This window comes from Mustela nivalis, assembly GCF_964662115.1.
Source record: "Mustela nivalis genome assembly, chromosome: 17".
Taxonomy (NCBI): Eukaryota; Metazoa; Chordata; class Mammalia; order Carnivora; family Mustelidae; genus Mustela; species Mustela nivalis.
The window spans coordinates 46,632,551-46,648,005 of record NC_139036.1 but is presented as its reverse complement, the minus strand read 5'-3'; the positions used below and the strand labels follow the sequence as shown (position 1 = coordinate 46,648,005).

Sequence of the window (15,455 nt, the reverse complement as noted above, 5' to 3'; positions counted from 1 at the left end):
CATTATGCCTTTTTTTTTTTTACAGCTTCATTGAGGTTTAGTTTACAAACAATTAAATTCATCTATCTTAAGTGTTTGGTTTGATACATTTTCATAAAAATCTATATTTGTGCAACTACCACCATTATTAGGTTTTAGAAAAATATCATCAAGTTTTCTCATGGCTCTGAGCAGTTGTAGCCTATTTTATAACTTGATAATAGTTTGTGAATATCACTCTTCTGCTTGAATGTTCTTTTCTTTTTGAATGTTCTTTTCTAACATTGTTTTAATGACCTTGGTATTGTATTATAGAGCTGTATGTGATTTGCTGGACATTCAGGCTCCATTAAGTTTCATACTATTAAAAATCCAACATGATGATCATCTTTATAAATCATTTTTAAATCATTTGTATGTTCATTATTACTTCTTTTTTTTTTTTTAAGATTTTATTTATTTATTTGACAGAGATCACAAGTAGGCAGAGAGGCAGGCAGAGAGAGAGGAAGGGAAGCAGGCTCCCTGCTGAGCAGAGAGCCCGATGCGGGGCTCGATCCCAGGACCCTGAGATCATGTCCTGAGCCAAAGGCAGAGGCTTTAACCCAATGAGCCACTCAGGCGCCCCTCATGATTACTTCTTTAGGAATAATTTCTAGAAGTGGAAGTACTGAGTCAGTGGTTATAATTAGCTGCATTACTCAGCTGTTGAGGTCAGGGCATTTTCTCTGTTCATTCACTGTTATACATCCAAGTCCTAGAACAGGGGCCAGCACACAGTATGCAACTCAATAAATAATTGTTGAAGGAATGGCTGGATACCTGTTGCTATACTATATTTCATCCGCAAGATGCCAGTTTCTATTGTCAACCACAGTGTGGGACAGACTGATAGACCGTATTACTATACATCATAGATTTTCCAGGACAGATAGACTTAAAAATATTCTACCCTGTTATCCCATTGATCCAAGAAAATATTTCAGGAATTTTAATATTTTGTCGTCCAAATTATATCTCTTAGATTGCCTACTACAGTCATAGTCATACCAAAAAAAAAATGTGTGAAACCATAAATCTTGTTTTTTTTGCGTAGGAAACAGTGGTCACTTGTTTATAAGATTCTTTAAAAAATATTTTATTTATTTTAAAAATATTTATTTATTTGACAGGGAGAGAGAGAGAGAGAGAGAATATAAGCAGGGGGAGCGGCAGGCAGAGAGAGAAGCAGGCTTCCTGCTAAGCAAGGAGCCCTACCTGGGACTCAATTCCAGGTCCCTGAGATCATGACTCAGCCTATGGCAGACGCTTAACCGACTGAGTCACCCAGGCATCTCAAGATCTTATTTATTTGAGAGAGACAGAGTGAGCAAGAGAGAGCATGAGCAGGGGGAAGGGCAGAGGGAGAGAGAGAAGCAGACGCCCTGCTGATCAGGGAACCTGACATGGAGCTCAATTCCAGAATCCCAGGATCTCGACCTGAGCTGAAGGCAGACACTTAACTGACTGAGCCACCCAGATGCCCCAGGGTTCTCTTTATCAACATCATAATATTGTAAAGAATGTCAACTATATTTAGGCAGTTTTGAATATTCAAGGTTAACACAAATTTACTTCAAGTGCATTTCATGAAATAGTTTCAGGAGCCTTCACTATCTTCTTGCTTTTTTTTTTTTTTAATAAATATTTTGTTTATTTGACAGACAGAAATCACAAGTAGGCAGAGAGGCAGGCAAAGCGGCGGGGGGGGGGGGGAGGGGGAGGGTAAGCAGGCTCCCCGCTGCACAGAGAGCCTGATTCAGGGCTTGATCCCAGGACCCTGGGATCATGACCTGAGCCGAAGGCAGAGGCTTTAACCCACTGAGCCACCGAGGCACCCCTATCTTCTTGCTTTTTTCTGGCATGGTATGATTTTATATTATAAGCCACTGTCTCCATCAATATCAAACACGTCTTTTCCTTTTTCTAACAGGAAAAAAAAAATGTAATGGATGATAATCCCTAAACAGGATTAAAATAGTAAATTTTAAGCGTATTTTTCTATGATACAAAAGTACAAACTTGTAATAGTTATACATATGCATCTTTACTAAATACATTAAAGAAAGACAGCAACCAGGGTAGTGGGTGAGATCAACTATTTTTAGCGGGATCCAGGAGATCAGCCTAATGACATGTGACAAAGGAGCCTTAGGAACACCCAAATTTAATCAAGATTCCCCGGGAGATGGTGATACTGTTCCCTGGAACTGAAAGATCATTGTCATCTGCTGCCTGTGGCCTCTTTTACAAATAATCAAGAACCTAGTGTCACTTACGGTCACATAAACTCAGATGCTTATTACTCGGAGAGCCCTTAGGAGCTCAGAGGGGCAGCCCTGTGTTGCGGTAAGAGCCTGCGTTCTGCTTTCCTCCTTCTGTCCAGGCAGTTTCGAGCCAGGTGGGGGCAGCAGAGCGCAGCTGTTTGCTGCGGAGATAACCGCGTGACCTCTGTTTCCTTGTTAAGAATAAGGAAAGGGAAACCACATTATGACTTAAATTTTTTTACTGGTCAGAATTCAAAAGATGTCAACATTTCCAGCTGCTAAGAATGTACTAGACAAAAGCAAGAAACCATAATTTTGATATCTAAGAAAAAGTAGTTTGCAATGAGCTGTTTAGAAAATGTAGAAATTTCATTGTCGGAACCCTCTGGAACCTTTCCGTTTTCTTTTTCTTCCTGTCTCTATGTCACATTCACTGATATCCGAGGAAGAAGAGGATACAGAGTTGTGGAAGGTGTTCCTATTCATGTAGGCATCATATAACCTTAAGTCCTTCCGCGAAAGTAATTCCTGGCAAACATTCCAGGACCATGTATAGGTAGAAAAGGTGTCATAAAAGGCCTCATTTTTAGTCTCTATTCCAATCAGATCTCCTCGGATCTTCCGCCAGAGGTTTAGCATGTCTTTCCGGTGCTCAAGGGCAATTCCCAAGTTATAGGCCTCTGTAGCCCTCTTCACCTGCAGCGAGAGAGCAGACATTTGCAGTAGTTACATGAACATATCTTTGATTTATGAACCACAATTGTAGATATCCCAAGAGTTACATTCCCAGGCTAGTTGAAAAACACTGAATTTATACATTGGGTGGAACCTCTGAAGGACGTGGGAGTTAGGAGTTGACGGACAATCAAAATGTATGATTTGGGAATAATGAGATAAGACATTTTATGACAATATTAAAAACACAATAAACTAAACCAAGGAGGAAAGGGGGGGGGGTGGAGATAGTCTCTAGATATAAAAGGAGTGTCTAGAATGGCACTCAATCCTGCCCAGGGCAGGGAGGAAGAAGATACTGAGAAGTTCCTCAAGGATTTGACCAGATTGAGGGAGCAGTGGTGATGGGAAGGTGTTCCAGGGAAAGGAGACAGCATGAACAAAGGGACAGAGGTAATACACCTCTGGAGTTGGTGGGAGGCACAAGCATGCATTGCTAACGTGTCAAGTTTTGAAAGTGAGAGGGAAGGAATGATGCAGGTAAGGTGGGCAAGACATTGTCTGCTGTAATGGCCCTTCGCCTTGATCTCAGTGAGGCTGACAAAGCCTTGGTGGAAATCATGCTGTAGTAAGCCAATGTTTCTTTTTTAAAAAATTTATTTGACAGACAGAGATCACAAGTAGGCAGAGCGGTGGGCAAAGAGAGAGGGAGAAGCCGGCTCCCCGCCAAGCAGAGAGCCCGATGCGGGGCTCGATCCCAGGACTCTGAGATCATGACCTGAGCCGAAAGCAGATAAGCCAGTGTTTCTGATGGGAGTGAGACAAATCTCAGTGTGGAGCAGAAAATATAGTTAAGAAATCCTGCCGTTGTCGAGAGGGGAAGTTTCATTTGTAAGCAGGACAGGGATGTAGCTGTATTTTCACAGTAGATCATTAGCCACTGTGTGGAGAAGGGGTAGAGGGGAGCAGCTGCGAGGCAGGGATAGGGGGTCGGAGGGTGTTGTCCAGGCGAGACCGAGGGAGGGCCTCAGTTAAGGCAGCAGTGGTAGGATGAAGGGGAGGAATTTGAAAAATCTTCAGGAGAACGCGAGTAGCTACATTTGGTCGCAGGTGGATGTAAGGAGTGAGGAAAACATATAAATTAGGAAGATTCCTGGCCTTCTAGTTTCACTGACAGGGTAGGTAGTGGTATCGACACCTGAAGTCACCAAGAACCCCCAAGTGAATATTTATTTTATTTTATTTTTTATTTTAAATATTTACTGATATTTACTAAATATATACTAAATAACATAAAAATATTTACTAAACAAATGAACAGATGAAAGCCTAGAATGGGAAGAGCAGTAGTATGGGACTAGAACACAAAGAAACATCAAAACTAAAGGGATGAACATTCGGGAAAGAGAAGCGAGAGGAAGAGACACAGCGCGGCGAGATGCAGTGTTGTAAAGGCCAAGGAAGTAGAAAATGTCAAGGAGAGCTTGATAACCAGCGTCGAAGGCAAGAGGGAGGCAGCACGAAATAGACACACCCCGGTCCGTCTCTGGGAAGCACGAAAGTTGCTAGGGCACAAAAGCAGACAGGCGGCATGGAGTTATGGCTAAAAGTGTGGATTCCAGAGCCAAGCTGCTCATGCTTGTAATTCTGGCTCTATGACTTCCTCTGTTACTTCTGCCTTGAGACAAGTCAACCTCTCTGTGCGTTGTCTATAAAATGACAATGATAATAGCACCTACCAGGAAGGAGACTGATGTGATCAGTAAATGAATTAGCGCCTGTAGAGTACTTCTAGAGCACTCTGCCTGGCCCCTAAGAAGTGCACTCAAACTCTCCACCTTCTTTTAGCTGCTATAACCAGTCTTTATGCATCATATGTCTCTTAGCACACCACACTCACTGTGACTGCTGGTTTACTGCCTTAACTATTCCCAGCATGACACAAACAAAGGTCCCAGAAACGATGCTGGGTGTCGTTCCCTGGGTGATTAGCAAGATGAATGATAACAGTTAATATTTGAATCCATTTGATCATAGAGCAAGAAGCATCATTACGATGGGTAAAAACAAGAGATGGTCTTGTCTTATTTTAAAGACACAGAGCAGAAAAATTATCTTTGGTCTGGGTGGTTGTGATATTGAAGAGGAAAACATTCTGGTCGGCGCATTCTGGGAGGGCAGGCAACAGTGAATACTCACATGCTGTTTAATAGCGGCTGCGTCGGTCACGGTCCAGTTCTGCTTCTTCTTGAGTAGTTGGTCAATGGCGAGGATGTCATTTGGGTAGCCTGAGACTGGGTCGAAAGGCTTTATATTTGCTGCCTTTATGGACATTTGAAAAAACAAAGGTTGGTGATATATTTTGGGTTAAATTATATAACAAAGACATAATACACAGAAATATGTCATACTAGGAAGGGGTTTCTTTGTGATTTATAAGGTTATTGCTAAGCCACCTGTCTGTTGTTTGGGGACACCTGGTACAGCACCGCGTGTAACTGAGCACTCAGCACATTCTCTTTCTTAATGATGACGCCTACTCAGAAGTACTGACCGGAAGACGGTTTATGTGTGGAATGGACATGGAGGGTAGAGAGGAGCCAACTCCAGCCTCACCAAATTTCCCAAGCCATCACCAAGCACTGAAAAGTGAAGAAGGTGCCCTCCACAGCGTACAACCTGTATTACTTCCAAACTTGCCCTGGGGAACCAGCTGTCCATTTTCCCTGTTCCTGGGCTGCTGAACAATGCTGGTGGAAATCATGTACATATGTGGACTGCTTTCTTGGAAAATGTGTAGTTCCCAGTCTCATCTGGGCCCTTAGTACTGCTTGACCCTACTTTTCTTCACTGAATGCTGTTAATTCTGTTACAGATCTCACAGCTGTCCTCTTAGTGCCTGCTGGAAAACTGGCTCTGCATCATCTCTCCAGGACTAGCTAACATGAATTCTTTTTGCCTCCTCCGTGTGAGAGTTTCTCCTGATTTCCAAGGCCAAAGTCTCCCCCCTGAATCTTTATTAATTCCCTTCCTGGACCATTTCCCTTTGTTCCATTGCTGGCTTCATGGGTGTGTGTCTCACCGGACCATGTGCTTAGAAGGGCCCTGAATTTGCTTTATTGCTCTGCTGTTGCAGTCTTTAAATTCTTAGTAATTTTTGGACAAAGGGCCCTATATTTCCATTTTGCCCTTGGCTCCACAAATTACGTAACCAGTCCTGCCTCTCTACTATGTCTTCAGTTTCTCTCTTTTCCTGTTCTTTTACTTTCAAACTTTATTTTTTAAAAATTTATTTTAGGGGAGACTGGGTGGCTCAGTGGGTTAAAGCCTCTGCCTTCAGCTCAGGTCATGATCCCGGGGTCCTGGGATCAAGCCCTGTGTCAGGCTCTCTGCTCAGTGGGAAGCCTGCTTCCCCCTCTCTCTCTGCCTGCATCTTTGCCTACTTGTGTTGTCTTTCAAATAAATAAATAAAATCTTTAAAAAATTTTATTTTTTTTATTATGTTATATTAGTTACCATACATTAGTTTTTGATGTAGTGTTCCATGACTCATTGTGTATAACACGCAGTGCTCCATGCAATACGTGCCCTCCTTAATACCCATCATCGGGCTCACCTAACCCTCCACCCTCTACTTTCAAACTTTCTGTGTCATATTTTAGGTGTATCTTCTTTAAAGAACAGATATCTGAAAATTATTAAAAATCAGTCTCAGTATCCTTTCTTTTAGACTTGAAAGATGATCCATTATCTATTTTTTCTTAATACTTCTTAATTAAACTAGTATGTTTTAATCTTTTATTGTTATTGATGTATTTGGATTTTTCTGCTTATTCTGTTTTGCACTTTCTATTATTTCGTGTTTTCCCTTTTTTCTTGTTCTTCCCCCTTCTATTCGAAAGTTATTCATTATAATGATTATTCATTAAATCATTCATGATTACTTTTAATGATTATCCTCACACTTTTAACACTCATTATAAATTTAACAAAATAAAGAATAAATTTAACAAAATAGAGAAAGCTTTAATTCTGAGTACCACGCTCTTCGTCTCCTGTGTCACGGTGGTAAATAGTATTTTAGTTCGTGTTGACTAGTGATTCAAACCAGTGATTCTTCTTTTCTTTTTATTTATTTGAGAGAGAGAGAGCATGTGTGCAAACGCGCGAGTGCGCCCCCCCAGGAGTGTGGGGTGGGGCGGGGCAGATGGAGAGGGAGCAGACTCCCTGCTGAGTGGGGAGCCAGGTGTGTGGATCCATCTCAGGACTCTGAGATCATGACCTGAGCCCAAATCAAGAGTTGGATGCTTAACCTCCTGGGCCACCCAGGTGACCTTTACATTTAAATTTAAATAGCCTCTGTGGCTACCATCATTGGAAGACTCAGGTTTAGATGGTGTAGAACCCTGAGTGTTACAGGAGAGATTCTGGCTTTTACTTTGAGTGATATGAAAACCCGTTGGCAAGTTTTGAGCTGATTTTAGCACAGCCACTTTGGTTGCTGTGTTGAGAACAGACTGCGGAGGACGAAGACAGAACCGACCATTCAGGATGCTACTGACACTCTCTCTGCTGGCTGATATGATTAGAGAAAATCTTGCTCTTAATAAATAAAGGCTTTGTATTATAATTTCCTTTCATCCAAAACATACTGAGTCTCCTATGGGCCAGGTTCTGTTCTAGGTGATTGGATCCCTCAGTGAAAGAAATATACGTAACTTATAATCCTACATAACCTTATATTCTGGTTGGAGAGACTGACAGTAAACACATACAGATCACAGGTGGAGGAGGGCTTAGTGCTGGGAAATAAATTTAAAGGGGAATAAATTTCCCCTTATTTCCAACTTGTCAGTGATATCTGCTTGTGGGTATGACTTCATCTGGAGAGAGAAATTCAAAATCTGAAGTTAAGGTCATATGTGACTGTGATACTCCTCTAGAGTCTTTTTTTTTTTTTTTAAGTTTTTATTTGAATTCTGGTTAGTTAACGTATGATTTTCAGTACCTGCATACAACACTTGGTGCTCATCACAACAATGTGTCCTTAATCCCCATCACCTAGTTAACCTACCTCCTACCCAGCCTGCTTCTGGTTACCATCTGTTCTCTGTAATTAAGTCTGTCTCTTGCTTCTCTCTCTTTGTTTCCTCTTCCCTTGTTTGTTTTGTTTCTTAAATTCCACATATAAGTGAAATCATAAGGGATTTGTCTTTCTCTGACTGACTTTTTCCCCTTAGCATAATATTCTCTAGCTCTGTCCACATGGTTGCAAATGGCAAAATTTCATTCTTTATGCACAACGGAATATTGTTCAGTCATAAAAAAAGATACACACACTCACACACACAACACCCACCTCTTCTGTATCTATTCATGTATCAGTGGGCATTTGGGCCGTTCTTATAATGTGGCTATTGTAGATAATGCTGCTAAACATTGGAGTACATGTCTCCCTTTGAATTAGTACTTTTGTATTCTTTGGGTAAATACCTCATAGTGCAACAGCTGGGTCGTAGTGTAGTTCTATTTCTAACTTTTTAAGGACCCTCCATACTGTCTCCAGAGTGGCTGTACCAGTTTGCATTCCCATCAATAGTACAAGAGGGTTCCCCTTTTTCTACATCCTTGCCAGCACCTGTTTTCCCCTAAAATCTTAAAAAAATTTTTATTTTACTGTGGTAAGAACACTTAAGGTGAGATTTATGCTTTTAACACATTTTTTTTGGTGTACAATACGTTTTGTTAACTACAGGCACGGTGTTGTACAGCATATCTCTAGAATTACTCATCTTGCATAACTGAGACTGTAAGCCTGTTGATATTAGCAGCTCCCCGTTACCCTCTGCTCCCAGCCCCAGGGACTATTAAACTCTGTGCCTGGGGGGCCTTCTAAGAGGGTTCATAGTGATGTGAACACTATATGGTTTTCTGGAACCCAGAGATGCCTCAGTGGTCTCCAGTCAGTCTCCTGTCTCCCTCTTTTATTTATTTTTTAAATGATTTTATTTATTTATTTGACACAAACACAGAGAGAGAGAGGGAGAGTGAGCACAAGTAGGGGGAGCAGTTGAGGGAGAAGCAGACTCCCCACAGAGCAGGGAGCCCGATGCGGGGCTTGATCCCAAGATCCTGGGATCATGACCTGAGCTGAAGGCAGATGCTTAACCCACTGAGCCACTCAGGTGCCCCTCCAGTAAAATCTGGGCTGGGAGGCCTTTCATAAACCAGGAATAAGGCTAGAGTTTCCTCAGAGAATATCCAGAAACCAAGGCATGGCTGCCTGAGACCTTAACACTCAGAGGTTGAAGGGGGCCAGAAGGTGTAGCCGGGAATGTAAGTAGGCTTCTAGTCCAAGAGCAGGATGGCCACTCCATCACAGATCACTCCACTGAGTTGTGGAACTGTTCCTCTCATCCCATGGTGTGTGGCCCAACCACAATCTAGAGCCAGTTGAGGGAGCCCAAATGGAGCTTCTGGCCGATAGGTTGAAGGGAGAGCAGGGGTAGGTAGGATGGGAGGGCCTTTGTATTGTTGTTCTTATACTCCCCACCTCTAACCCCAAATCTAGGGTTGTATTTTTCAGTAAGTTTAACTATTTGCTGAATTTTTTTTTTAAAGATTTATTTATTTGACAGAGATCACAAGTAGGCAGAGAGGGAGGCAGAGAGAGAAGAAGCTGGCTCCCCACCGAGCAGAGAGCCCGATGCGGGGCTCGATCCCAGCACCCCGGGACCACAACCTGAGCCGAAGGCAGAGGCTTCAACCCACTGAACCACCCAGGTGCTCTATTTGCTGAATTTAAACGAAATATTTATACCTGGCCTTAAATTTAGGAACATGGCTATGGAATCTGGTTTGAAATGTAATGGCTGAAAATATTTTTCATTAAAAAAAAATTAGTTCTAGGGGCACCTGGGTGGCTCAGTGGGTTAAAGCCTCTGCCTTCGGCTCAGGTCGTGATCCCAGGGTCCTGGGATCGAGCCCTGCATCGGGCTCTCCCCTCAGCGGGAGCTTGCTTCTCCCTCTCCCTCTGCCTGCCTCTCTGCCTACTTGTGATCTCTGTCTGTCAAATAAATAAATAAAGTCTTTAAAAAAATATTAGTTGTAAATAAATAAAAGCTTAAAAAAAAAAAAAAAGGATGCCTGGGTGGCTCAGTCGGTGAAGCCACTGCCTTTGGCTCCGGTCATGATCCCAGGGTCCTGGGATCGAGTCCTGCATTGGGCTCCTGGCTCAGTAGGGAGCCTGCTTCTCTCTCTGCCTCTGCTTGCCACTCTGCTTGTGAGCTCTCTCTCTCCCCCACCCCCGCCACTGACAAATAGATAAATAAAGTCTTCAAAAAAAAATATTAGTTCTGGGGGTGTCCAGGTGGGTTAGATGGTTAAACATCTGCTTTCAGCTCAGGTCATGATTGACTCCCACAATGGGCTCCCAGCTCAGCAGGGAGCCTGTTTCTCCCTTCCCCTCTCCCTGCTTGTGTTTTCTCTCTTTCAAATGAATAAATAAAATCTTTAAAACAAATTAGTTCCGTTAAGTTAGAACTTGAAAACCTAAGTATTTAAATTAACTAATGTGACATAACCAAAATCTTACCTGTGTCTTCCAGTCTCTTCTATGGAAAAAATAGTTCTCAAAGAAATCCAGAGGCTCCCTTCTCCTTAGCATTTCTAATTTCTGTATGTCTTTGAATGGCTTTCCCATCACCACCCCATCCACATTAGGAAACAATGGAAAGATGGGTATTTTGGAATATGGGCTATCTGAAGGAGGACTGTACCCTTAAAAGATAAAAACAAAAATGGTATTACGAACAATGTAAGAAGAAATTCACATAAAGACATACATGTGGCGCCTCTTTTGCTCTTTGTCTAGTCTTCTGAGTGGCCATGACCCCTCTTTTCACTCTCCTCACCCCCTCCCCATCCACAGATCCCAGGCTTCATCCAGTCTCTAGGCTTCTAGGCTTCTATATCCTCCTGATACAGGTGAAGATGTAGATTTGCTTTCGAATGATGCCTTTGTGACAGAGGCCAGTCACTCGGAGTAGGCTGTGGTCCGGCTTCTTTAGCGCTTGGCCTCTAGTATTTATTTCTGACTAGTAATATACAAACAAGTCCTTTACAATAATGGGGAGGGGAAAAATGGTTCTTACTCTTGATCTCTTCAAGCAATTTAAGTAAATCCTTTTCTTTCATTATTGAGATCCGGGCAGCATTAGCAAAGGCAGCTGTGCTTGAGGCTGGAGGTGTGCAGATGTCTGGCTTCAATCTCCTTTTCCCATAACCCACAGTGTAGGGACTCCACGGCATTCCCAATGTGGTATCCTGGAATTTTCTTCGGAAATAGCTAGAAAAAAGAAAAAAAAAAGTAATCCAAGAATGAATAGAAAGTGCTATATAATCCTGCTGAAAAAGTGTCTTAGTATTGGACAAAAAGAAAAAATTCTAGTTGCAAGTTATATGCTGAATACACTAATTCTTTTTAAAAAGTTATTTATTTGAGAGTGAGAGAGAGAGCAAGCGAACCAGCGAGTATGAGCGGAAGGGAGGATCAGTAGGAGAAGCTGACTACCGGCTGAGCAGGGAGCCCAATGTGGGGCTTGATCCCTGGGACTCCAGGATTATGACCTGAAATGAAGGCAGACACTTAACCAACTGAGCCAACCAGGCATGCCTCCCCCCCTTATGATTTCTTAACTCCCATCTTAACTACCAAATCTAACTCTACCTTTTCAGTCCTGAATTCCCTTGGCTTCACTTTAGCATTTAATCCCGGGGGACGTCTGTCCTGGTTTGGATTTCTCTGTGGCCCAGGCTTCTCTGACTTCACACTCTCCTGGTTCCCTTCTTGATGACTAATGTTTCCTTTGTTGACCTCTTTTTCTTTCCAGTAGAGAGAAGCGCACGGTTACGAGGCAGGTTTAGGAGGTCAAATAGGCGGGATTTCATGATTAGTTAGAGGTGGGGAGTGACAGAGCAGCGGCCGCTGAGGACGCTGGGTCTTCGGCGGTTGGGTAAACACAGTGAGATGGTGGACCGCTCCCTGAGATTTGGAGCCCAAGTGGAAGAACTGGTGGAAGTGGAGGTGGGTGAAGCAGGACAATTAGGTTTTGACATTTTGAGTTTGAGGTACCTATGGGACTACCCAGTAGGCAGATGGAAACTCTAGAGGGGAATCTGGGCTAGGTACACAGCCTGACCTGTCCCATGCCTTGTTCTCCTTGCCTGTCAGGGAGATGTTGGAAACCATTTCACAGTGTTGAAGTAGTGATTAAATAAGATCATTCAACAGAGAGTTACTGAGTGTATTTTTTTTTTCCTAGACACTAAGGATATAATAGTGAATAAAACAGACAAAAATAATCCTTGCTCTCTTGGAGCTTACATTCTGGCATGAGAAAACACATTACAAACAAAATAAGTAAGTAAATTACATACTACATTAGAAGGTGATAGAGAGTTTGGAAAAATAGAGAAGGGGAGACGGGGAATGGTAGGAGGGCTGACTTTTAGATAGGGTGGCCAGAGAAGGCCAGAGAAGGCCAGAGAAGGCCGGAGAAGGCCAGAGAAGGCCAGAGAAGGCCCTACTGAGATGACAACATTTGACAAAGACCCGGGGGTGGTTTTAAAAGGATCATCTGGTGCTGTGGGCGTCAAGGCTTCAGCTAGGCAGAGGGAGTGTTGAGAACAGACTGTGGAGTGGGCAGGTCATGGGGGTGGGAGTCAAAAGGTGCAAGCAGGGAGACCAGTTAGGAGACAGTAATCCAGGAAAAAGCTAATGCATGTAAAGTGCACACACACAACTCTGCATGTAATGCTCAAAAAATGCTGTAGTCAACCACGGGAATACCTATCAAATTCTACCATATCCAGCTCGAGATTGGCTTTCTCGGAAACTAAATGAATGACCTTTGCCACTCATTGGACAGTAATTATGTGATATACTTTGTGTCCTTTCACTTTTGTATGTTTCCTAAGTATTTTATATTTACTTATGGCTTTTCTCTCAATTTATATTTTAATTTCCTTAAATGCAAATGCTACATATTAAACACTTGATCTCCTTAGAAACCAGGTATATGAAAAGTAACAACATAATCGTTAACGTAATAAAAACACCAACATTGGCTAAGATTTCCCGAGAGGCAGTCTAGGGGGGTGGATAAGAGGATTGGTTCTGGAATCAGACTGTTGTGCTAAAATCTAGGCACTATTGCCTCTTGGGCAAGTTACTTAACTACTTATACTGCAGGTTTTTCATCTGTAAAATGAGGATAATAGTGCCCATGAAGGAGAGGAGGATTAAAGCAGATAATGTATTTGTTCTATGACTATGCTAGCTACTTCTGCATAATAATAATATTTACTGAGCTCCAGGAATATTTATTGGACCGCTTCACCTGTATTATCACATATCCCCACAAGTGCCCTCTAAAGTAGGTATTATTATTATTTTAAGGTAAGTATTAATATTGTTGTTCCCATTTTTTGGTCCCATTTTGTAGGTGAGGAAACCAAGGCTGAGAAGTTAAGCAGTGTGTTAAATTTGTGTATCAACAGCAGGCATTTAATAAATGCCTTTGAAATGGAATGAAGAATAGAATTTTGTGTACCCATTGGTTCCACATCTGACAAATAGAGGATAGCACAGATATTATCCACTGAGGATTCTGAAAACATTCTGTATTTTTAAGTCTAAAAGGGGAAGCAGGGGCGCCTGGGTGGCTCAGTGGGTTAAGCTTCTGCCTTCGGCTCGGGTCATGATCCCAGGGGCCTGGGATCGAGTCCCGCATGGGGCTCTCTGCTCAGCAGGGAGCCTGCTTCTCCTCATCTCTCTCTCTGTCTGTCTCTCTGCCTATTTGTGATCTCTCTCTCTGTCAAATAAATAAATAAAATCTTTAAAAAACAACAACAAAAAAAAGGGGAAGCAGAATGCTTTGAAAGAAGATGAGCCAAGGATATTCACATTATCCTTGAATAATAGCAATTATATTGAATAATAGCAATACTCAATATCTATAATGCAATGATATAAATAGTTTGAGGAAATTTATCTTTCGTGGTATTTGCTGGAATAAAGCACGTTTGGGTGTGAGAATGTTTCTTCATCCTCTAGTCTCAAGTCCAGTTTGGGCTCTTCTCCAGTCCATGGATGCTTTGGGAGGTCTAAGATTGCTCTACGTCATCACAGAGTCAAAAGATCTCTTGGGAGCCCCTGGCAGTTGCAGCGTGAATGGGAGTGTCTTCCAAACTATATTTCCAAGCCCACCCAAAGTCATCCCTGGAAAAGTCTTACTCTTCTGGGATTTTCTAGCTTAGGGTAAGAGTCTGAACTTTCTTGGCTATCTTAGGCCCTCAGTGGGCCCTAAGATGGTCTGCGGTCAGTCTAACCCTAACCCTAACCCTAACCCCAACCCTCACAAGTGCTTCTGAGAAGGCCGGTTTTACCCTTCTTTGCCACTTACCTTACTATTTCCATTATAGCCCTTCTGGGTAAAGCTGAAGTCTCTACAAGCTTTGATAGGATTTCAAACAACAGGATCCCTGGGTTGCCGGCTAAATCTAAACATTTCTCCTTTTCTGGAACTATAAGGGGAAAAAAAAAATTCAAAGTGGCTTCTGAAAAAAAATCTGTCAAAAAAAGTCATAAGCTGACAGTCTTTTCAGTCTATTTACAATATTAATACCGAGCCAGGTACTAGAGAGTTATAGAAAAACATTCAAAATTTGTTCTGTTTGGTAGAAAGGTCATTTTGATTACTGAACAGACACAATAATCATTAAAAAATGCTTTTAGTTCTATGACTTCTAAGTAAATATTGACTCTTGTAAGTTAATACATTTAACATAAACGTGATTAATGTATTAAGGACTATTGTCCCATTCTTCTGGGTAAAGGAATTGCTGATAAACGAGCCTCAGGCTTGCAGGCAAACCCTTGTTATTACAATAGTACTTGAAGCAGTAGCTTCTGTCTCTTCTAAGGACAGTTCACAGCCTATGAATGAATGTATTTTCGAAAGCACACACAGTATTTGGAATTTGGAATGTATTTACCCCAGAAAACATGATACAAATTGTGGTTAGTTTTTCCAAGGTAGACCTTTAAGCTCCTAAACAAACCATCAGAGGACTAATAACAGTAGGTCAAGGACACGTTTATATCACTTATGACCTTGTGTGAGATCACGCTCTCTAGCCTCCAGTCGACTCTCCTGTTGTCACACTGAGGGCAGACTTCCTGAGGGCGAGGAAGATATTTTTTAGGAATAGTGAATTATCGATTCCCCAAATTTTCAGGAGAGAGAGCATTTTTTTCTTCTAAAAAAATTTTTTTTCGTATGTCAAGGGAGCACCTCCCAGAGTAGCACATGCACTGGGTGAGGAATATTATAAGAGGGGACCGAATCTTTCTACACTATTCCATGTGTTCCGCATTGGAGACCAAAAAGCAGTGTCTCCTGCAGAAGGACTTGATGTATTTAAGTTAAAATT

The 15,455-nt window shown here is 42.1% G+C and overlaps 1 protein-coding gene across 7 annotated transcripts in view; it reads right to left on the bottom strand.

The window, feature by feature from the left end:
* Window positions 1–2,398: 2,398 nt before the first annotated feature.
* EFCAB3 (EF-hand calcium binding domain 3) overlaps window positions 2,399–15,455 on the bottom strand; it is a 163,484-nt gene continuing 150,427 nt past the window's right edge. For 6 of the 7 annotated variants that reach the window (XM_082706472.1, XM_082706474.1, XM_082706473.1 and 3 more), the window contains 5 exons: window positions 14,426–14,546; window positions 11,114–11,307; window positions 10,555–10,739; window positions 5,160–5,282; window positions 2,399–2,981 (listed from right to left, as the gene is read on the bottom strand). In XM_082706472.1, the coding sequence (XP_082562598.1) occupies window positions 2,655–2,981; window positions 5,160–5,282; window positions 10,555–10,739; window positions 11,114–11,307; window positions 14,426–14,546 (950 nt within the window). In that variant the 3' untranslated portion in view covers window positions 2,399–2,654. The remainder of the gene's footprint in view (window positions 2,982–5,159; window positions 5,283–10,554; window positions 10,740–11,113; window positions 11,308–14,425; window positions 14,547–15,455) is intronic. The other variant, XM_082706478.1, reaches the window with a different exon arrangement.